The 23913-nt window shown below is 40.0% G+C and overlaps 1 protein-coding gene across 1 annotated transcript in view; it reads left to right on the forward strand.

The window, feature by feature from the left end:
• Nucleotides 1–3874: 3874 nt before the first annotated feature.
• The window catches only part of LOC125648411 (uncharacterized), a 109381-nt gene continuing 89342 nt past the window's right edge, over nucleotides 3875–23913 (forward strand). Inside the window, exons 1-3 of the mRNA XM_048875514.2 lie at nucleotides 3875–4007; nucleotides 7376–7599; nucleotides 7709–7810. Of these exons, the coding sequence (XP_048731471.1) occupies nucleotides 3929–4007; nucleotides 7376–7599; nucleotides 7709–7810 (405 nt within the window). The 5' untranslated portion in view covers nucleotides 3875–3928. The remainder of the gene's footprint in view (nucleotides 4008–7375; nucleotides 7600–7708; nucleotides 7811–23913) is intronic.

A 23913-nucleotide genomic window follows, 5' to 3' on the forward strand; every position in this document is an offset into this window, starting at 1 on the left:
AATCTAACACGTGCTCAGTGCCTCCCTTTCGCTTTTTTCCGAACTGATGACCTCCGAGGTCAATGCACATCGGAGATCACGAGCAGGAATTACTGACAGGATGACAATGATTCATGAATCAACATTTTCTGCTGATCTGACGGGTTTATTACTTCAGATTCACTCTGATTCCATCAAGTATCGTTTCAGCCCTAGAAATATGGCTGTTATACATTGAATACCTAAGTTGCCATCAATTTAACTATTACTATAGTGTTAACTAGACATTTAACTGTCAGTGAAAGTTAACTTTTATATGATATCTTTAAGAGCAGGAAGAGTCTCTGGATTTGCCAATCCTTGCTTTGATGTTGGCATCAGTACATGCATCCTTGTTAGTCAACAACATTTACCCAAATAGGTGAAAGCATTTACTTCTTCCCAGGATTCCCCTGTGTTTACCATGTTGGCCCTGAGAACCCTGGTCTTTGTTTTGTTAATGTTAAGAATTGGCTGGCATTCCAGATTATGGAGTGCCAAATTAACACAAATGTAAATGAATATATAAATTGAATTATTGTGGGCTGTGATTGATTTGATGCATGCATCAATCGAATTATTGCAGGCAATAATTGAATTGATGCATGTATCAATTGAAATATTGCACACAATAATTGAAATGATGTGCACATCATATTAATTAATACTCTCATGCGTGCATCAATTCAATTATCACTTTCATAAATCAAATTGATGCGCACATCAATGCCGTGGAATTATTGCATACAAAATTGAATTTGGAGCTTGGCATAAATGATTTGATGATCTCTTTATAAATAACTGCTCTCTCTCTAAAGAATTATTGCATTCATCTACTGAATTAATTATATTCATTAAATTGAAGAGGGTAATAATTCAATTATTGTGCACATTGATTGAATGATTGCATCATGCAATAATTGAATTGATGCATACAATAATTCAATGGAAGAGAACAATATTTCATTTATGGTATGCATTAATTGATGCTTGCATTAATTGAATTATTGCCCTCTTCCATCATAGTGCTCATTAATTCAATTGTTGGTATCATCAATTCATTTGAAGAGAGCAACAATTCAATTATAGCACACTTCAACTCAGCAGAATGATTAATGCTTTCAAATTCAATTATGCACACATTAATTTGAAGATATCATTATTTAAGTACTTGAAGAGATCTTTAATTGAATTATTGCACGTCACATCAAATGAATTGATGATATAGATATCTTCAATTATTGGAGTTTACGTTAATTTGTCACTCCATACCAGTTGCCTTCTCTTGATTTTATTGATGTGTGCATGTGGAATAGATGCATGTGCCAAGTGAATTCCATTCTATGATTTCATTATCCATTCAACAACAATCAGGAAAGGTGAAAGTATATATCCTTGTCTAACTCCTGTTGTCACATTGAAAGCTTCTGTAAGCTGGCCTCTGTGAATGACCCTGCAGATTAATTATTCAGAAGAGTTATGTGCAGATGATATTTAATAATGATAATTTAAGTTTAAGACGCTACTATATCTAATAAATTCATTTATTTTCTTTTACTCTGAAGTTGAAATAAAAAATATGATAGAGTTTCTCATTGTCTTTGGTGATCAGGTTTTCCAACAGTCTGTTGGAATTCCCATGGGCACGAATTGTGTTCGCTTGTTAGCTGACCTGTTTCTATATTCATATGAAGCAGAATTTATTCAAAAACTTCTATGTAAGAAGAAAAAATCTCTTGCTGTGGCCTTCAATTTGGCATTTAGATATATCAATGACGTTTTGTCTATTAACAATAATAACTTTCATTCATATGTCGATTCGATATATCCCTGTGAGCTAGAAATAAAAGACACCACAAAGTCATCCACTTCTGCTTCATACTTAGATATTTTATTGAAAGTAGACATTTTATGGCAAACTGACAACTCAACTGTATGACGAACAGAATGATTTCAGCGTCTCCATCATCAACTTCCCATATTTATGTAGCAATATTCCATTATCACCTGCATATGGTGTTTATATCTCTCAACTGATTGGATACACTAGAGCTTGTTCTGCTTATGGTCAGCTTTTAAATCGAGGCAAGCTACTGACAAACAAGTTGATGGTACAGGGGTTTCAACAGTCTCGATTGAAGTCAGCATTTCGCAAATTCTATGGTCGTTATAACGATCTAGTTCATCAATACAACCTATCATTGGGTCAAATGCTGTCTGACTTATTTCATACTGATTGTTAGGCCGTTCTTGGCACACTGATTTTGACTATGGACAACTCCGTTTACCTGATCAGGATATAGGGCTCACGGCGGGTGTGACCGGTTGACAGGGGATGCTTATACTCCTAGGCACCTGATCCCACCTCTGGTTTGTCCAGGCATCCGTGTTTGCCTAACTATTTATTTTGTATTGCTTATAGCAGTTATGAGATTGATCACTGTTTGTTATCCTCACCTTTCATACATATATTTAACAATTTAGCTTGATTTTAAATAATTTAGTTTTTGATTCAACAAAAAATAATACATTAATATTTCATTTAATAATTCTGTATTTTATTTGATGATTTTATCATTTATTGATGATTTCTGTCTCTCTCTTTTTAGTAATTTTGTTCAATATACATGTAATTTTAGTTCAACCAAAATTATATTAATAGCATTAAACCAAACTCTACTAGATACTAATTGTGCCATTCTAATCTAGCAGAATAAAATAAGATAAATCTCTAAAGTGGAGTTCTATTATCATATATTATACATTATAAACAACAGAGTTTTATATTTCATGATTTCAATAAATCAAAAGATTTTGTCATTTATTTCTACAAGAGTGAAAGAAATTATTGCTTCTTTTATTTTTCTATACAAGAGACCACGAAATACCTTTAATTTGAAAATGTTGGGGGGTGGGGGGGGAGTAGATGCGCCCTCCCTTAAATCCGCCACTGTACATATTCCCCTGCCCGTGGTCCTGCCATATAACTTTGAATAAAGTAAATATCAAACTTTCAAAATGTATTGATAATTAGAAAAAAAATTCACAACCTATTTTCGTCACTGGTCTAAAACATATTAGACCTAACAAGAATTCTATTCCGGATTTTTATGGTTAAAAGCTCGGGTTTATTCTACTTTATAAAATTGTTGTTTTTTCCGGTCGTCTGCTACAAAAGAAAGAGAGAAAAAGAAAGAGAGAAAAGAAAAATAGGAAGACTGAGAAACGGCGAAAGTGGGTTCTTGATTCAATTAATCGTTAGAAGTAATCCCAGTAAAGCATACGGTAAACATTGTGATCTGTGAGTCTTCCTATTGTTCACACATTATGATGCATATTAACAGACTGTCCGAAAGTCACCAAATCTGGTTAAAATTTGCTTCGGCCAGGTAAATATTACATTTTCCTTGACTTTCATCGGTAGGTTTTTAAAACTTTCACGAAGTCTGCATTAGACCGATTAGACCCATATTTAAATTGTCTTCGTGAAGAGTAGTGTGCGTTTTGTCCACTCAATAAACTCATAAAGCATTCAGAGATATGTTGCTCATACATATAATCTCGGGGATGACCACATTACTTCGACTGTAAATAAACAACAATAAAAACACTACAGTTGGGGCACGATATTTCAGGATTACGGTACGATTGGAGCTGCACGTGATCCAATCCAATGGACAGATATTTTGATTTTATACATTTTATATAACATGCTTATATTATTTTAAATAATATTAACAGATATAAGGAAAACATTGCATAATTTTTCATATTCCTTTATTTATTATACATTCACATCGGGGTTGATATTGAATTTTCATTATGACGTCATCTATTGTGATATATGGCGCCAAGAAACGAATACGTGCAAACAAAAAAGAAAGCGGCTTTTGCTGTGTAGTGAAATAGCATGTCTCAATTATTATCAACTTATACAAAGAGCAGTGATATTACAGAACTTGTACGAAATTATTTTACAGTCCCAGCAGGTGAGTTAGTCGATGTAGTATTATTAGACAGCTAAGGTAGAATATTTGTGCTAATTTCAATAAGCTGAGCCTGTAAAATAAGGAGGATTGATACAACATGGGTGGAAAGTCGAGGATATATCCAATAACATTTTGAAATTGAAAACTTTGAAATTTACCTTATCTAGCTAAAAACAAAAATGCAAGTTTAGTAGAAAGTAATCTTGAAAAAAATAAAAGAAATAAACCCCCTGGTAGACCTACAGATCAGCAGTCAACATGTTAACCTACTGAGCTACCCAGGTGAACAATTTGATTGAAATGGAAATTGCAAGTATTGATGATATTTAAATTTTCATTCATGTTTCAGAAACAAGTCGATCACTATGACAATGTGTTATTTCCCCTTTATATTCCAGGCATATACCTGCCTTCATTATCTGAACATTTAATTGTTATTGATTCTATCATACTAAATGACCTTGCCTGTGTACTCATAATGCACCATCTGTGGATTGGCATACTATTGCTAATGTAACTGTCAGACGGGTTCAAGGGGGCCTGGGTTCGAATCCCTGTATGGTCTGTTGCATTTTCTCCCTTTTACATTTGATGACGTAGACCACCCCTGGATTTGCACAGGTGAAAGTCCAGCCAAGGGCAAAAAGAATCTGGGTTGTGTGTCTTTGAGTGCAATGACTATTTAAGGAGGGAGGAATGTAAAGGTCAGATGAGTACTAGGTACTTAAAAATATAGTAAAGTTCATTTTGGTGGAAACCCCCCCCCCCCCCCCCCCCCCCCCCCAATCATCTTATTCCTTTCTAATATAATTGATTTCAACTTTGAAATGACTGCATGTTTGTCAAAAGTTACACTAGTAGTCAACTTGTGTTTTGTCCAGGAAGCAAAAATTCAGGGGACATAATTTTAAGATTATAATCATTTTTAATTTGGAAATAAATGCATAAAATTATTATTTCTTTCAGAAAATTACTTGTGTGAGTCATTGGGATTCATGTTGATTCTTTAAAAAAAAATTGAACAAAATTATCTTTACAGGGACAGATTCACGATTTCTCACCGAATTTTGTTTTTTCACTTTTAATGATAAAAATTTACTGTCTAATAAGTTTAAAACAACTTCATAAACAGATAATACTTTGTTGTAAATGTTTTCTTTAAGGAGGTATTATACATCGTCATGGATAAAAATATAAACATCAGCAATATTTGTCTATTCGTTTCAAATATCATTGCATAGCTTAGTAGGTTAGCGCGTCAACTGCTGAACTGTAGATCACGGGTTCGAATTCAGCAGGTTTTTAAGGTTACTTTCTAATAAAACTGCATTTTTTAACAAAATAAAGGAAATTTGAAAGTTTTCAATTTCAAAATATCAGTGTGGTTGTTTTTACCAGCATATCTTAAGCGTCGCTTTGAGATTCAAAAAAAGTTCTTTTGGATTTTGGATAGAGAAAATGATAAATTGTACTAGAATAAATAAAAGAAATTTTATTTAGCAATAAGAGAGGAAATCTAAAGATGTTTGAAAAACACAAAGTAATCACACTTTCACATGTACACACACCCACTCTCTCACTGTGAAAAAAAAAAAAATTTATAAAATAAACCTGGCAATATTGACAATAAATTTAACGAATATATGTCAAGACAATTCAATGGTCAATACAACAAATATATCAATCCAGGCTGAAAATGTAACTGGTAATAATGAAAGGGGAAGATAACGAACAGTGATGAATCTCATAACTCCTATAAGCAATACAAAATATAGAGAGTTGGGCAAACACGGACCCCTGGACACACCAGAGGTGGGATAGGTGCCTAGGAGAAGTAAGCATCCTCTGTCAACCGGTCACACCGACTGTGAACCCTATATCTTGATCAGGTAAGCGGAGTTATCCGTAGTCAAAATTAGTGTGCCAAGAACGGCCTAACAATTGGTATGAAACAAGTCAAACAGCATTTGACCCAATGATAGGTTGTAAGGACAAACTAGATTGTTATAACAACCATAGAATTTGTGAAATGTTGACTTTAAACGAGACTGTTGAAACCCCTGCACCATCAACTTGTTTGTCAGTAGGCTGCCTCGATCACAGGCACTTGTATCGCTTGGGGGCCTAATTACTACATATAAGAGTATATAGTAATTAGGCCCCCAAGCGATATAAGTGCCTGTGGCCTTGATTAAAAAACTGATCATACGCAGAACAAGCTCTTGCATATGGAATCAGTTAAGAGATATAAACACCATATGCAGGTAATAATGGAATATCGCTACATAAATATGGGAAGTTGACGATGGACAAGGTGAAATCATCCTGTTATCATTAAGTTAATTTGTTAGATTGCCGTTAATATCTAATACAAAATGGTTCAAATACTAACAGATTCTGCTAACTAAAAGTTCAAACATTAGTAAATATCTGTAAGTAAATACAAAATTTCTCAAATTCCTTTTTGATAAAATGTTAATTTACTAAAACTCAAAATGAAAATTTGGCTACTCAGCACAGTTCAAATGTCACACTTGATACAACCAGGCCTCCATACACAATAGAGCGCTAACAATCCCACCACTGCCACCATATGTAATGAAATTTCTTTTTATTTATTCTACAATTTATCATTTTCTCTATTGCTTGCACAAAATCGAAAAGAACTTCATTACAAAAAGGTTTTACAAAAAAGTTGAGGTCACATATTAGGACAAAAGTTCATTATAGAGAGTTTATTATTTGTTTTGTAAACAAAGATTGAGGTACGTGTGTTATTGTTTACGAAGTTTTTAAAATGAATGGATATCAATCTAGTAAGTCTATCACATTTCAAGTATTCTGTAGGTTAAATGTGTCATTTAAAGTCTAATTTGTGATTATGCAAAATACTTTAAATTACAAAATTAACATTTCACTGGTTTTTTTGTAAAAAAAAAAAAGAAAAAAAGACTAAGGCTAGAATATTGCTCTTGTCATTTCATTCAAAAGGTCCAAATTTTGGTTGTCAACATTAAATGATTTATATTTTTACATCATATAGAGGACAGAAACTTGAGTACAGGCACATTTTTTTCACTTCCAAAATCAAAGAATTGAATAAGTACATGTATTTAGTTGAACAATTTTGTACTCTATATGTCAAAGACGTGAATTCACAAACACAGTACAATGGATGTATTAATATAATATTGAAATTAAACCGTTATGGTTACTCCTTCTTTGCCAATGGTGATGATCCACTGTGATTTTCATCCTTGGCTAGCGAAAATGACCATTACTCATAAATAGGCAGATTTTCCGAAGAGTAATTGTGTATTTATAATAATTTGTATTATTTCAACAACTGATAAATCATTGTATTTTAGCCATTCCATATGTACCACAAAAAATATGGACCAAGACAAAGAAGTTTGTTATAAATGAAAGACCAGATGATCTCTGGGAAAAACATTACACAAGGAGGAGAGAAAATGACAGCAAAGGTTACCAAAGTGTCATAGGAGAAAAATACAAACCAATAGGGGATGAAATTATCCTTGACACATGTGATCTTGTGCTAAACACGATGTCAAAATGTTTGGATGCAAAGGTAAATTATCAACTTGTCCTTTAAAAGATATTGACATTTAAAGATTTTCTTGCTCGTGATGTTTTGATAAAAACTGCAAATATGAATTAAACCATTTGTTAATTTGTAGATGAGAAATCAGCTGCTATTTAATCATCCTTATAGTGAAGGAAAGCATGAGAAGAACCATACAGCGATAACTCAAACATTCCACAAGACATCAGCTCCCAAGGTACTTTGTCATGTGACATTATGATACTAAATTTGTGGGACAAAAAATTCTCTTAAAATTATGAAGTACATAAATTTAGTAGGGTTGCAAGCTGAAACCAACTGCCCCCCCCCCCAATTTTGAACGCACCTTTACAATTTGATAGCCTTATAGATGAATTTCTGGTTTCTTGCATAATGTTCTTAGTGGAAGAAGATTAAAACATGACAAATTTTTACACTTTTTAAAAATGTACCTGAGCTTAAACAATATGTACATGTATTTCCCAAAATGGTATATATATATATATTTATTTGACCTATTATCTACTATTAGATCAGACACTTTGGAGGTTGAGTGTTGTTGGATTTTAGTGCTTTATATATATATATATATATATATATATATATATATATATATATACATGTATATATATATATAATTTTAATATAATATATTAAATATATATATATATATATATATATATATAAAGCACTAAATAATCACAACTAGGTACTGAAAATTTTCGCCCCAGCCCGGGGTCGAACCAGCGACGTAAGGCACCCACCGCCTAGCAAGATTGTCAAACCAGTGCGTAAGTCCACTCGGCCACAACTGGGAAGTCGTTGTGGCCGAGTGGACTTACGCACTGGTTTGACAATCTTGCTAGGCGGTGGGTGCCGTACGTTGCTGGTTTGACCCCGGGCTGGGGCGAAAATTTTCAGTACCTAGTTGTGATTATTTAGTGCTTTATATATTAATTAATTGATTATCACATGTATCGTTTAGATCCTAGGGGTAAACGTAAGGTTGGGTGTTATAAGTTTGCAAGGTTGTCTGTCAGACTATTTCTTGTGTGATTCAATTCAATTAAATAAATATTTACTAGGGAGGATTGGGATTAGGGGAGGAGGGTGTTGGACCTATTTAGATTTCCATAAAACATCTTTAAATAATTTAATTTTCCTTTTACTTACATGGGACAAATGTCAGGAGAGCTATTCTTTTGTACCTTCACCTTGCATAAAATCTAACATTAACACCCCAAATATATACATGTAATAACATTTCATTATTTTTTGCATTTTGTGACATCCGATACAGAATGTCACTCTTTACAAATTCATTTACTTCATTTCACATCACCATTAAACTCAGTTCTCTCATCAACCATACAAATATCAAAACTTCACAAAGATTTGTAACCCAACAAGCACCTTGTTAATGAAATTCAACAGTGCCACATAATTCATTCAAAATGAATTCATTATAAAACTTCAAATAGTTTTCTCTTAAGGTAGCTTCATCCTCATGTGCATTATCAATATTAATGGTTGAAAGTAGAACAACTGTATTAATTTCTTTTTGATATACAGTAAAACTCGAATATAGCGAATTTACGGCTATAGCGAAGTGAAAACGATTTCCCCGGCAAATTCTTTATATATTCTATATAAAAATCTGCGTCTATAACGAACATGGATATTGCGAATTTACGGATATAACGAAGTAAATTCTTATTCCCCTTGAATTAAAAATGAACGTAAAAATCACCTTTTATAACGAATTTATTTTTTTCATTTTAAACTCTTTGTGATTTTTAACAATCGTTTTCCATTGACATAAAGGTTCCACACTTATTACAAAATTTGTTTGCATTTTTTCAAAAAAGGTTGTTAACGCAAAACAATACTTACACATATGTTTAGGAAATATATTGTCGGTATTGTTTACTATTTTCGTTAATTAAATTTGAAGTTTGATTGCATTGATTTTATCGTACACTTCTGTATTTGTGTAAAGCAACAAGTGAATGACAATTGCAATAGACTGTACATGTATGTATTGCGCAAAATGTTGTTGACATTTCTCTCTCGACATGTTCTTGCATGACTTAATAATCATCAAGATAAATTATCATATATAAATCAATGTGACACGTGTATTTCTTGTATAAAAATATTTCTTCTCGAAAATCTATAGGCTTCATTTCTCTTAAATACAATACAAACGCAAGTATGTATATCGATTGCTGCTTTCTTATAAAACTGATATACATGTAGAACAAATCAGTTTTCTAACGAATTCGTTATATTTGAATTATGAATTCGCTATAAACGTATAGCGAATTACGCTTATAGCGAATTTTTATAGAGAGTCCCCAGAAATTCGCTATATCAGAGTTTTACTGTATAGTTAAATTTAATCAATAACCAAAGAAAATGTGTATGTTGCCACCTTTTTAAAGATGTCAGGCATACATAAGGCAACATAAAATTAATTCTTTGGTTCTCAGGCCAATTTTCTCAAAAACAAGATGAGGGAGGGAGGCTTTTTATTTTTCATTTTCATTAGCAATAAAATAGATGACGGAAGCATTTCTTAAAATCCTGAACTTGTCAGGGAAAAACTTTAAACGTTAAAGTTCTATAACTAAATCATAAACACAGTAGACTTTTCACACACTGCTCTCTCTCCCTCTCACACACTGCTTTTTCTCTATCACACACTGCTCTCTCTATATCTCACACACTGCTCTCTCTATCTATCACACACTGCTCTCTCACACACTGCTCTCTCTATCTATCACACATTGCTCTCTCTCACACTGCTCTCTCTATCTCTCACACACTGCTCTCTCTATCTCTCACACACTGCTCTCTATCTCTCACACACTGCTCTCTCTATCTCTCACACACTGCTCTCTCTATTTCTCACACACTGCTCTCTCTATTTCTCACACACTGCTCTCTATCTCTCACACACTGCTCTCTATCTCTCACACACTTCTCTCTATCTGTCACACACTGCTCTCTCTATCTCTCACACACTGCTCTCTATCTCTCACACACTGCTCTCTATCTATCACACACTGCTCTCTATCTCTCACACACTGCTCTCTATCTCTCACACACTGCTCTCTATCTCTCACACACTGCTCTCTATCTCTCACACACTGCTCTCTCTATCTCACACTCTGCTCTATCTCTCACACACTACTCTCTATCTCACACACTGCTCTCTCTATCTCACACACTGCTCTCTCTATCTCACACTCTGCTCTATCTCTCACACACTGCTCTCTCTCCCTCTCACACACTGCTCTCTCTCCCTCTCACATGCTGCTCTCTCTATCCCTCACATACTGCTCTCTCTATCTCTCACACACTGCTCTCTCACACACAATGCTCTCTCTTCCTCTCACACACTGCTCTTTCTATCTCTCACACAATGCTCTCTCTATCTCTCACACACTGCTCTCTATCTCTCACACACTGCTCTCTCTATCTCTCACACACTGCTCTCTCTATTTCTCACACACTGCTCTCTATCTCTCACACACTGCTCTCTCTATTTCTAACACACTGCTCTCTATCTCTCACACACTGCTCTCTATCTCTCACACACTTCTCTCTATCTGTCACACACTGCTCTCTCTATCTCTCACACACTGCTCTCTCTATCTCTCACACACTGCTCTCTCTATCTCACACACTGCTCTCTATCTATCACACACTGCTCTCTATCTCTCACACACTGCTCTCTATCTCTCACACACTGCTCTATCTATCTCACACACTGCTCTCTCTATCTCACACACTGCTCTATCTCTCACACACTGCTCTCTATCTCTCACACACTACTCTATCTCTCACACACTGCTCTCTATCTCTCATACACTGCTCTTTATCTCTCACACACTGCTCTCTATCTCTCACACACTGCTCTCTCTATTTCACACACTGCTCTCTCTATCTCACACTCTGCTCTATCTCTCACACACTGCTCTCTCTCCCTCTCACACACTGCTCTCTCTATCCCTCACATACTGCTCTCTCTATCTCTCACACACTGCTCTCTCACACACAATGCTCTCTCTTCCTCTCACACACTGCTCTTTCTATCTCTCACACAATGCTCTCTCTATCTCTCACACACTGCTCTCTTCTCTATCTCACACACTGCTCTCTTCTCTATCTCACACACTGCTCTCTATCTCTCACACACTGCTCTTTCTATATCTCATACACTGCTCTTTCTATATCTCACACACTGCTCTCTCTATCTCTCACACACTGCTCTCTCTATCTCTCACACACTGGTCTCTCTATCTCTCACACACTGCTCTCTCTATCTCTCACACACTGCTCTCTCTATCTAACACACTGCTCTCTCTCCCTCTCATCTCTCTCTCTCATCTCTCTCTCATCTCTCTCTCATATCTCTCTCTCTCATCTCTCATCTCTCTCTCATCTCACTTTCATCTCTCTCTCTCTCATCTCTCTCTCATCTCTATCTCATCTCTCTCTCTCCTCTCTCATTTCTCTCTCTCTCTCTCATTTTTCTCTCTCATCTCTCTCTCTCTCATCTCTCTCCCTGTCTCTCTCTCTTCTCTCATCTCTTCTCTCTTTTCTCTCCTCTCTTCTCTCTCTCATTCTCTCTCTCTCTCTCATCTCTCTCTCCTCTCTATCTCTCCTCTCTCTCTCACCTCTCTCTCTCTCTCTTTCTCTCTCTCCTCTCTCTCTCACCTCTCTCATTTCTCTCCTCTCTCTCTCTCCTCTCTCATTTCTCTCTCTCTGATCTCTCTCATCTCTCTCCCTGTCTCTCTCTCTCTTCTCTCATCTCTTCTCTCTTTTCTCTCCTCTCTTCTCTCTCTCTCTCTCTCTCTCATCTTTCTCTCCTCTCTCTCACCTCTCTCTCTCTCTCTCCTCTCTCTCTCACCTCTCTCATTTCTCTCTCATCTCTCTCTCTCCTCTCTCATTTCTCTCTTTCATCTCTCTTTCTCTGTCTCTCTTCTCTCTCTCTCATTCTTTCTCTCATTCTTTCTCTCTCTTCTCTCTCTCATCTTTCTCATCTCTCTCTCTCTCTCTCTCTCTCTCTCTCTCTCTCTCTCTCTCTCTCTCATCTCTCATCTCTCTCATCTCATCGCTATCTCTCTTTCTCTCTCTCTCATCTCTCTTTCATCTCTCTCTCTCTCATCTCTCTCTCATTTTCATCTTTCTCATCTCTCATCTCTCTCATCTCTCTCTCTCCTCTCTCATCTCTCTCATTTCTCTCTCACCTCTTTCTCTCATCTCTCTCATCTCTCTCTCATCTCTTATTTCTCTCTCTATCCTCTCTTATTTCTCTCTCATGTCTCTCAAATCTCTCTCTCTCTCATCTCTCTCTCTCATCTCGTCTCTCTCTCTCTGTCTCTCTCTCTTCTCTCTTCTCTTCTCTTCTCTCTCTCTCATCTCTCTCTCTCATCTCTATCTCTCTCTTCTCTTTCTCTCATCTCTCTCACCTCTCTCTCTCACCTCTCTCTCTCATTTCTCTCTCTCTCATCTCTCTCTCTCGTCTCTCTCTGTCTATCTGTTCTCTTCTCTTCTCCTCTCTTCTCTCTCTCATTCTTTCTCTGATTCTCTCTCTCTCTCTTCTCTCTCCTCTCTCTCATTCTCTCTCTCATTCTCTCTCTCTCTCATCTCTCTCTCTCTCATCTCTCTCTCATCTCTCTGTCTCATCTCTCTCTCATCTCTCTCTCTCATCTCTCTCTCTCACCTCTCTCTCATCTCCCTCTCTCATCTATCTCATCTCTCTCTCTCATCTTTCTCCTCTCTCATCTTTCTCTCTCATCTCTCTCTCTCATCTCTCTCTCTCTCTCTCTCTCATCTCTCTCTCTCTCCTCTCTCATTTCTCTCTCTCTCATCTCTTCTCTTCTCTCTTCTCTCATTCTTTCTCTCTTCTCTTTTCTTTCTCTCTCTCTCTCTCTGTTCTTTCTATCTCTCGCACACTGCTCTGTCTCTCTCACACTCACACACTGCTCTCTATCTCACACACTGCTCTCTCTATCTCACATACTGCTCTCTCTATCTCTCACACACTGCTCTCTTTATCTCTCACACACTGCTCTCTCTATCTCTCACACACTGCTCTCTATCTCTCACACACTGCTCTCTCTATCTCTCACACACTGCTCTCTATCTCTCACACACTGCTCTCTTTATCTCACACACTGCTCTCTCTATCTCTCACACACTGCTCTCTCTATCTCTCACACACTGCTCTCTATCTCTCACACACTGCTCTCTCTATCTCTCACACACTGCTCTCTCTATTTCTCACACACTGCTCTCTATGTCTCACACACTGCTCTCTATCTCTCACACACTTCTCTCTATCTGTCACACACTGCTCTCTCTATCTCTCACACACTGCTCTCTATCTCTCACACACTGCTCTCTATCTATCACACACTGCTCTCTATCTCTCACACACTACTCTATCTCTCACACACTGCTCTCTATCTCTCACACACTGCTCTCTATCTCTCACACACTGCTCTATCTCTCACACACTGCTCTCTATCTCTCACACACTGCTCTCTATCTCTCACACACTGCTCTCTATCTCTCACACACTGCTCTCTATCTATCACACACTGCTCTCTATCTCTCACACACTACTCTATCTCTCACACACTGCTCTCTATCTCTCACACACTGCTCTCTATCTCTCACACACTGCTCTATCTCTCACACACTGCTCTCTATCTCTCACACACTGCTCTCTATCTCTCACACACTGCTATCTATCTCACACACTGCTCTCTCTATCTCACACACTGCTCTCTCTATCTCACACTCTGCTCTATCTCTCACACACTGCTCTCTCTCCCTCTCACACACTGCTCTCTCTCCCTCTCACATGCTGCTCTCTCTATTTCTCACACACTGCTCTCTATCTCTCACACACTGCTCTCTCTATCTCTCACACACTTCTCTCTATTTGTCACACACTGCTCTCTCTATCTCTCACACACTGCTCTCTCTATCTCTCACACACTGCTCTCTATCTCTCACACACTGCTCTCTATCTATCACACACTACTCACTATCTCTCACACACTGCTCTATCGATCTCACACACTGCTCTCTCTATCTCACACACTGCTCTATCTCTCACACACTACTCTCTATCTCTCACACACTACTCTATCTCTCACACACTGCTCTCTATCTCTCACACACTGCTCTCTCTATCTCACACACTGCTCTCTCTATCTCACACTGCTCTATCTCTCACACACTGCTCTCTCTATCCCTCACATACTGCTCTCTCTATCTCTCACACACTGCTCTCTCACACACAATGCTCTCTCTTACTCTCACACACTGCTCTTTCTATCTCTCACACAATGCTCTCTCTATCTCTCACACACTGCTCTCTCTATCTCTCACACACTGCTCTCTCTATCTCTCACACACTGGTCTCTCTCTCTCACACACTGCTCTCTCTATCTCTCACACACTGCTCTCTCTATCTAACACACTGCTCTCTCTCCCTCTCATCTCTCATCTCTCTCTCTCATCTCTCTCTCATATCTCTCTCTCTCATCTCTCATCTCTCTCTCATCTCTCTTTCATCTCTCTCTCTCTCATCTCTCTCTCCTCTCTATCTCATCTCTCTCCTCTCTCATTTCTCTCTCTCTCTCATTTTTCTCTCTCTCATCTCTCTCTCTCATCTCTTTCTCTCTCATCTCTCTCTCTTCTCTCATCTTTTCTCTCTTTTCTCTCCTCTCTTCTCTCTCTCATTCTCTCTCTCTCTCTCTCTCTCCTCTCTCTCTCTCTCTCATCTCTCATCTCTCTCTCATCTCTTTCATCTCTCTCTCTCATCTCTCTCTCATCTCTATCTCATCTCTCTCTCTCTCTCCTCTCTCATTTCTCTCTCTCTCTCTCTCATTTTTCTCTCTCATCTCTCTCTCATCTCTCTCCCTGTCTCTCTTCTCTCATCTCTTCTCTCTTTTCTCTCCTCTCTTCTCTCTCTCATTCTCTCTCTCTCTCTCTCATCTCTCTGTCCTCTCTCTCTCCTCTCTCTCTCAGCTCTCTCTCTCTCTCTTTCTCTCTCTCCTCTCTCTCTCATCTCTCTCATCTCTATCTCATCTCTCTCTCTCCTCTCTCATTTCTCTCTCTCTCTCTCTCATTTTTCTCTCTCATCTCTCTCTCTCATCTCTCTCCCTGTCTCTCTCTCTTCTCTCATCTCTTCTCTCTTTTCTCTCCTCTCTTCTCTCTCTCATTCTCTCTCTCTCTCATCTCTCTTTCCTCTCTCTCTCATATCTCTCTCTCTCTCTCATCTCTCATCTCTCTCTCATCTCTCTTTCATCTCTCTCTCTCTCATCTCTCTCTCATCTCTATCTCATCTCTCTCTCTCCTCTCTCATTTCTCTCTCTCTCTCTCTCATTTTTCTCTCATCTCTCTCTCATCTCTCTCCCTGTCTCTCTCTTCTCTCATCTCTTCTCTCTTTTCTCTCCTCTCTTCTCTCTCTCATTCTCTCTCTCTCTCTCATCTCTCTGTCCTCTCTCTCTCCTCTCTCTCTCACCTCTCTCTCTCTCTTTCTCTCTCTCCTCTCTCTCTCACCTCTCTCATTTCTCTCTCATCTCTCTCTCCTCTCTCTCTCTCTCCTCTCTCATTTCTCTCTCTCTCATCTCTCTCATCTCTCTCCCTGTCTCTCTCTCTTCTCTCATCTCTTCTCTCTTTTCTCTCCTCTCTTCTCTCTCTCATTTTCTCTCTCTCTCTCATCTCTCTCTCTCCTCTCTCTCACCTCTCTCTCTCTTTCTCTCTCTCCTCTCTCTCTCACCTCTCTCATTTCTCTCTCATCTCTCTCTCTCCTCTCTCATTTCTCTCTCTTTCATCTCTCTTTCTCTGTCTCTCTTCTCTCTCTCTCATTCTTTCTCTCATTCTTTCTCTCTCTCTTCTCTCTCTCATCTTTCTCATCTCTCTCTCTCTCTCATCTCTTTCTCATCTCATCTCTATCTCTCTTTTCTCTCTCTCTCATCTCTCTTTCATCTCTCTCTCTCTCATCTCTCTCTCATTTTCATCTTTCTCATCTCTCATCTCTCTCTCTCCTCTCTCATCTCTCTCTCTCATCTCTCTCTCATCTCTTATTTCTCTCTCTATCCTCTCTTATTTCTCTCTCATCTCTCTCTCTCTCACACATCTCTCTCTCTCTCATCTCTCTCTCTCTGTCTCTCTCTCTTCTCTCTTCTCTTCTCTTTTCTCTCTCTCATCTCTCTCTCTCATCTCTATCTCTCTCTTCTCTTTCTCTCATCTCTCTCACCTCTCTCTCTCACCTCTCTCTCTCATCTCTCATTTTTCTCTCTCTCATCTCTCTCTCTCGTCTCTCTCTGTCTCTCTCTTCTCTCTTCTCTTCTCCTCTCTCTTCTCTTCTCTCTCTCATTCTTTCTCTGATTCTTTCTCTCTCTCTTCTCTCCTCTCTCTCATTCTCTCTCTCTCTCTCTCTCTCATCTCTCTCTCTCTCTCATCTCTCTCTCATCTCTCTGTCTCATCTCTCTTTCTCTCATCTCTGTCTATCTCATCTCTCATCTTTCTCTCATCTGTCTCTCTCTCTCCCATCTCTCTCTCTCTCTCTCTCTCATCTCTCTCTCATCTCCCTCTCTCATCTATCTCATCTCTCTCTCATCTCTCTCTCATCTCTCTCCTCTCTCTCTCTCTCATCTCTCTCTCTCATCTCTCTCTCACCTCTCTCTTTCATCTCTCTCTCTCCTCTCTCTCTCTCTCTCCTCTCTCATTTCTCTCTCTCATTTCTCTCATCTCTCTCTCTGTCTCTCTCTTCTCTCTTCTCTTCTCTTCTTTTCTCTCTTCTCTCTCTCATTCTTTCTCTTCTCTCTCCTTTCTCTCATTCTTTCTCTCTCTCTCTCTCTTCTCTTCTCTTCTCTCTTCTCTCATTCTTTCTCTCTTCTCTTTTCTTTCTCTCTCTCTCTCTCTCTGTTATTTCTATCTCTCGCACACTGCTCTGTCTCTCTCACACTCACACACTGCTTTCTATCTCACACACTGCTCTCTCTATCTCACATACTGCTCTCTCTATCTCTCACACACTGCTCTCTCTATCTCTCACACACTGCTCTCTATCTCTCACACACTGCTCTCTCTATCTCTCACACACTGCTCTCTTTATCTCACACACTGCTCTCTCTATCTCTCACACACTGCTCTCTCTATCTCTCATACACACTGCTCTCTCATACACTGCTCTCTCTATCTCACACACAGCTATTTCAATCTCTCACACACCACTCTCTTTATCTCACACACAGCTTTCTCTCACTCTCACACAGTGCTCTGTATCTCTCACACACTGCTCTCTATCTCTCACACACTGTTCTCTTTATCTCTCTCTCACACTGCTCTCACACTGCTCTCACACACTGCTCTCTCTATCTCTCACACACTGCTCTCTCTCTCTCTCTCTCTCTCTCTCACACAATGCTCTCTCTATCTCTCACACACTGCTCTCTCTCTCTCTCTCTCACACAATGTTCTCTCTATCTCTCACACACTGCTCTCTCTCTCTATCTCTCACACAATGCTCTCTCTATCTCTCACACACTGCTCTCTCTATCTCTCACACACTGCTCTCTCTATCTCTCACACACTGCTCTCTCTATATCTCACACACTGCTCTCTCTATATCTCACAAACTGCTCTCTCTATCTCTCACACACTGCTCTCTCACACACTGCTCTCTCACACACTGCTCTTTCTATCTCACACACTGCTCTCTCTATCTCTCACACGCTGCTCTCTCTATCTCTCAAACACTGCTCTCTCTATCTCTCACAAATTGCTCTCTTTATCTCTCACACACTGCTCTCTCACACACTTCTCTCTATCTCTCACACACTGCTCTCTATCTCACACACTGCTCTCTCTATCTCACACACTGCTCTCTCTATCTCACACTCTGCTCTATCTCTCACACACTGCTCTCTCTCCCTCTCACACACTGCTCTCTCTTCCTCTCACATGCTGCTCTCTCTATCCCTCACATACTGCTCTCTCTATCTCTCACACACTGCTCTCTCACACACAATGCTCTCTCTTCCTCTCACACACTGCTCTTTCTATCTCTCACACAATGCTCTCTCTATCTCTCACACACTGCTCTCTATCTCTCACACACTGCTCTCTCTATCTCTCACACACTGCTCTCTCTATTTCTCACACACTGCTCTCTATCTCTCACACACTGCTCTCTCTATTTCTCACACACTGCTCTCTATCTCTCACACACTGCTCTCTATCTGTCACACACTGCTCTCTCTATCTCTCACACACTGCTCTCTCTATCTCTCACACACTGCTCTCTATCTCTCACACACTGCTCTCTCTATCTCTCACACACTGCTCTCTATCTCTCACACACTGCTCTCTCTATCTCTCACACACTGCTCTCTCTATCTCTCACACACTGCTCTCTCTATCTAACACACTGCTCTCTCTCCCTCTCATCTCTCTCTCTCATCTCTCTCTCATCTCTCTCTCATATCTCTCTCTCTCATCTCTCATCTCTCTCTCATCTCACTTTCATCTCTCTCTCTCATCTCTCTCTCATCTCTATCTCATCTCTCTCTCTCCTCTCTCATTTCTCTCTCTCTCTCTCTCATTTTTCTCTCTCTCATCTCTCTCTCATCTCTCTCCCTGTCTCTCTCTCTTCTCTCATCTCTTCTCTCTTTTCTCTCCTCTCTTCTCTCTCTCATTCTCTCTCTCTCTCTCATCTCTCTCTCCTCTCTCTCTCACCTCTCTCATTTCTCTCTCATCTCTCTCTCTCCTCTCTCATTTCTCTCTCTCTGATCTCTCATCTCTCTCCCTGTCTCTCTCTCTCTTCTCTCATCTCTTCTCTCTTTTCTCTCCTCTCTTCTCTCTCTCTCTCTCTCTCTCATCTTTCTCTCCTCTCTCTCACCTCTCTCTCTCTTTCTCTCTCTCCTCTCTCTCTCACCTCTCTCATTTCTCTCTCATCTCTCTCTCTCCTCTCTCATTTCTCTCTTTCATCTCTCTTTCTCTGTCTCTCTTCTCTCTCTCTCATTCTTTCTCTCATTCTTTCTCTCTCTCCTCTCTCTCTCACCTCTCTCATTTCTCTCTCCTCTCTCTCTCACCTCTCTCATTTCTCTCTCCTCTCTCTCTCTCCTCTCTCATTTCTCTCTCTCTGATCTCTCTCATCTCTCTCCCTGTCTCTCTCTCTCTTCTCTCATCTCTTCTCTCTTTTCTCTCCTCTCTTCTCTCTCTCTCTCTCTCTCTCTCTCATCTTTCTCTCCTCTCTCTCACCTCTCTCTCTCTTTCTCTCTCTCCTCTCTCTCTCACCTCTCTCATTTCTCTCTCATCTCTCTCTCTCCTCTCTCATTTCTCTCTTTCATCTCTCTCTGTCTCTCTTCTCTCTCTCTCATTCTTTCTCTCATTCTTTCTCTCTCTTCTCTCTCTCATCTTTCTCATCTCTCTCTCTCTCTCTCTCTCTCTCTCTCTCATCTCTCTCATCTCATCGCTATCTCTCTTTCTCTCTCTCTCATCTCTCTTTCATCTCTCTCTCTCTCATCTCTCTCATTTTCATCTTTCTCATCTCTCATCTCTCTCATCTCTCTCTCTCCTCTCTCATCTCTCTCATTTCTCTCTCACCTCTTTCTCTCATCTCTCTCTCTCATCTCTCTCTCATCTCTTATTTCTCTCTCTATCCTCTCTTATTTCTCTCTCATGTCTCTCAAATCTCTGTCTCTCATCTCTCTCTCTCATCTCGTCTCTCTCTCTCTGTCTCTCTCTCTTCTCTCTTCTCTTCTCTTCTCTCTCTCTCATCTCTCTCTCTCATCTCTATCTCTCTCTTCTCTTTCTCTCATCTCTCTCACCTCTCTCTCTCACCTCTCTCTCATTTCTCATTTTTCTCTCTCTCATCTCTCTCTCGTCTCTCTGTCTATCTGTTCTCTTCTCTTCTCCTCTCTTCTCTCTCTCATTCTTTCTCTGATTCTTTCTCTCTCTCTTCTCTCTCCTCTCTCTCATTCTCTCTCTCTCTCTCATCTCTCTCTCTCTCATCTCTCTCTCTCATCTCTCTGTCTCATCTCTCTCTCATCTCTCTCTCTCATCTCTCTCTCTCACCTCTCTCTCATCTCCCTCTCTCATCTCTCTCTCTCCTCTCTCATTTCTCTCTCTCTCATCTCTTCTCTTCTCTCTTCTCTCATTCTTTCTCTCTTCTCTTTTCTTTCTCTCTCTCTCTCTCTGTTCTTTCTATCTCTCGCACACTGCTCTGTCTCTCTCACACTCACACACTGCTCTCTATCTCACACACTGCTCTCTCTATCTCACATACTGCTCTCTCTATCTCTCACACACTGCTCTCTTTATCTCTCACACACTGCTCTCTCTATCTCTCACACACTGCTCTCTATCTCTCACACACTGCTCTCTCTATCTCTCACACACTGCTCTCTATCTCTCACACACTGCTCTCTTTATCTCACACACTGCTCTCTCTATCTCTCACACACTGCTCTCTCTATCTCTCACACACTGCTCTCTATCTCTCACACACTGCTCTCTTTATCTCACACACTGCTCTCTCTATCTCTCACACACTGCTCTCTCTATCTCTCACACACTGCTCTCTATCTCTCAAACACTGCTCTCTCTATCTCTCACACACTGCTCTCTCTATTTCTCACACACTGCTCTCTATCTCTCACACACTGCTCTCTATCTCTCACACACTGCTCTCTATCTCTCACACACTTCTCTCTATCTCTCACACACTGCTCTCTCTATCTCTCACACACTGCTCTCTATCTCTCACACACTGCTCTCTATCTATCACACACTGCTCTCTATCTCTCACACACTACTCTATCTCTCACACACTGCTCTCTATCTCTCACACACTGCTCTCTATCTCTCACACACTGCTCTATCTCTCACACACTGCTCTCTATCTCTCACACACTGCTATCTATCTCACACACTGCTCTCTCTATCTCACACACTGCTCTCTCTATCTCACACTCTGCTCTATCTCTCACACACTGCTCTCTCTCCCTCTCACACACTGCTCTCTCTCCCTCTCACATGCTGCTCTCTCTATCCCTCACATACTGCTCTCTCTATCTCTCACACACTGCTCTCTCACACACAATGCTCTCTCTTCCTCTCACACACTGCTCTTTCTATCTCTCACACAATGCTCTCTCTATCTCTCACACACTGCTCTCTATCTCTCACACACTGCTCTCTCTATCTCTCACACACTGCTCTCTCTATTTCTCACACACTGCTCTCTCTATTTCTCACACACTGCTCTCTATCTCTCACACATTGCTCTCTCTATCTCTCACACACTTCTCTCTATTTGTCACACACTGCTCTCTCTATCTCTCACACACTGCTCTCTCTATCTCTCACACACTGCTATCTATCTCTCACACACTGCTCTCTATCTATCACACACTACTCACTATCTCTCACACACTGCTCTATCTATCTCACACACTGCTCTCTCTTTCTCACACACTGCTCTATCTCTCACACACTACTCTCTATCTCTCACACACTACTCTATCTCTCACACACTCCTCTCTATCTCTCACACACTGCTCTCTCTATCTCACACACTGCTCTCTCTATCTCACACTCTGCTCTATCTCTCACACACTGCTCTCTCTCCCTCTCACACACTGCTCTCTCTATCCCTCACATACTGCTCTCTCTATCTCTCACACACTGCTCTCTCACACACAATACTCTCTCTTCCTCTCACACACTGCTCTTTCTATCTCTCACACAATGCTCTCTCTATCTCTCACACACTGCTCTCTCTATATCTCACACACTGCTCTCTCTATCTCTCACACAATGCTCTCTCTTCCTCTCACACACTGCTCTTTCTATCTCTCACACAATGCTCTCTTTATCTCTCACACACTGCTCTCTTCTCTATCACACACTGCTCTCTCTATATTTCACACACTGCTCTCTCTATTTCTCACACACTGCTCTCTCTATCTCTCACACACTGGTCTCTCTCTCTCACACACTGCTCTCTCTATCTCTCACACACTGCTCTCTCTATCTAACACACTGCTCTCTCTCCCTCTCATCTCTCATCTCTCTCTCTCATCTCTCTCTCATATCTCTCTCTCTCTCATCTCTCATCTCTCTCTCATCTCTCTTTCATCTCTCTCTCTCTCATCTCTCTCTCCTCTCTATCTCATCTCTCTCCTCTCTCATTTCTCTCTCTCTCTCATTTTTCTCTCTCTCATCTCTCTCTCTCATCTCTTTCTCTCTCATCTCTCTCTCTTCTCTCATCTTTTCTCTCTTTTCTCTCCTCTCTTCTCTCTCTCATTCTCTCTCTCTCTCTCTCCTCTCTCTCTCTCTCATCTCTCATCTCTCTCATCTCTCTTTCATCTCTCTCTCTCATCTCTATCTCATCTCTCTCTCTCTCCTCTCTCATTTCTCTCTCTCTCTCTCTCTCATTTTTCTCTCTCATCTCTCTCTCATCTCTCTCCCTGTCTCTCTTCTCTCATCTCTTCTCTCTTTTCTCTCCTCTCTTCTCTCTCTCATTCTCTCTCTCTCTCTCATCTCTCTGTCCTCTCTCTCTCCTCTCTCTCAGCTCTCTCTCTCTCTCTTTCTCTCTCTCCTCTCTCTCTCATCTCTCTCATCTCTATCTCATCTCTCTCTCCTCTCTCATTTCTCTTTCTCTCTCTCATTTTTCTCTCTCATCTCTCTCTCTCTCATCTCTCTCCCTGTCTCTCTCTCTTCTCTCATCTCTTCTCTCTTTTCTCTCCTCTCTTCTCTCTCTCATTCTCTCTCTCTCTCTCATCTCTCTCTCCTCTCTCTCTCATATCTCTCTCTCTCTCTCATCTCTCATCTCTCTCTCATCTCTCTTTCATCTCTCTCTCTCATCTCTCTCTCATCTCTATCTCATCTCTCTCTCTCCTCTCTCATTTCTCTCTCTCTCTCTCTCTCTCATTTTTCTCTCATCTCTCTCTCATCTCTCTCCCTGTCTCTCTCTTCTCTCATCTCTTCTCTCTTTTCTCTCCTCTCTTCTCTCTCTCATTCTCTCTCTCTCTCTCATCTCTCTGTCCTCTCTCTCTCCTCTCTCTCTCACCTCTCTCTCTCTCTCTCTCTTTCTCTCTCTCCTCTCTCTCTCACCTCTCTCATTTCTCTCTCATCTCTCTCTCCTCTCTCTCTCTCTCCTCTCTCATTTCTCTCTCTCTCATCTCTCTCATCTCTCTCCCTGTCTCTCTCTCTTCTCTCATCTCTTCTCTCTTTTCTCTCCTCTCTTCTCTCTCTCATTTTCTCTCTCTCTCATCTCTC

Source organism: Ostrea edulis, chromosome 6 (genome assembly GCF_947568905.1).
Source record: "Ostrea edulis chromosome 6, xbOstEdul1.1, whole genome shotgun sequence".
In the NCBI taxonomy this organism is placed as follows: Eukaryota; Metazoa; Mollusca; class Bivalvia; order Ostreida; family Ostreidae; genus Ostrea; species Ostrea edulis.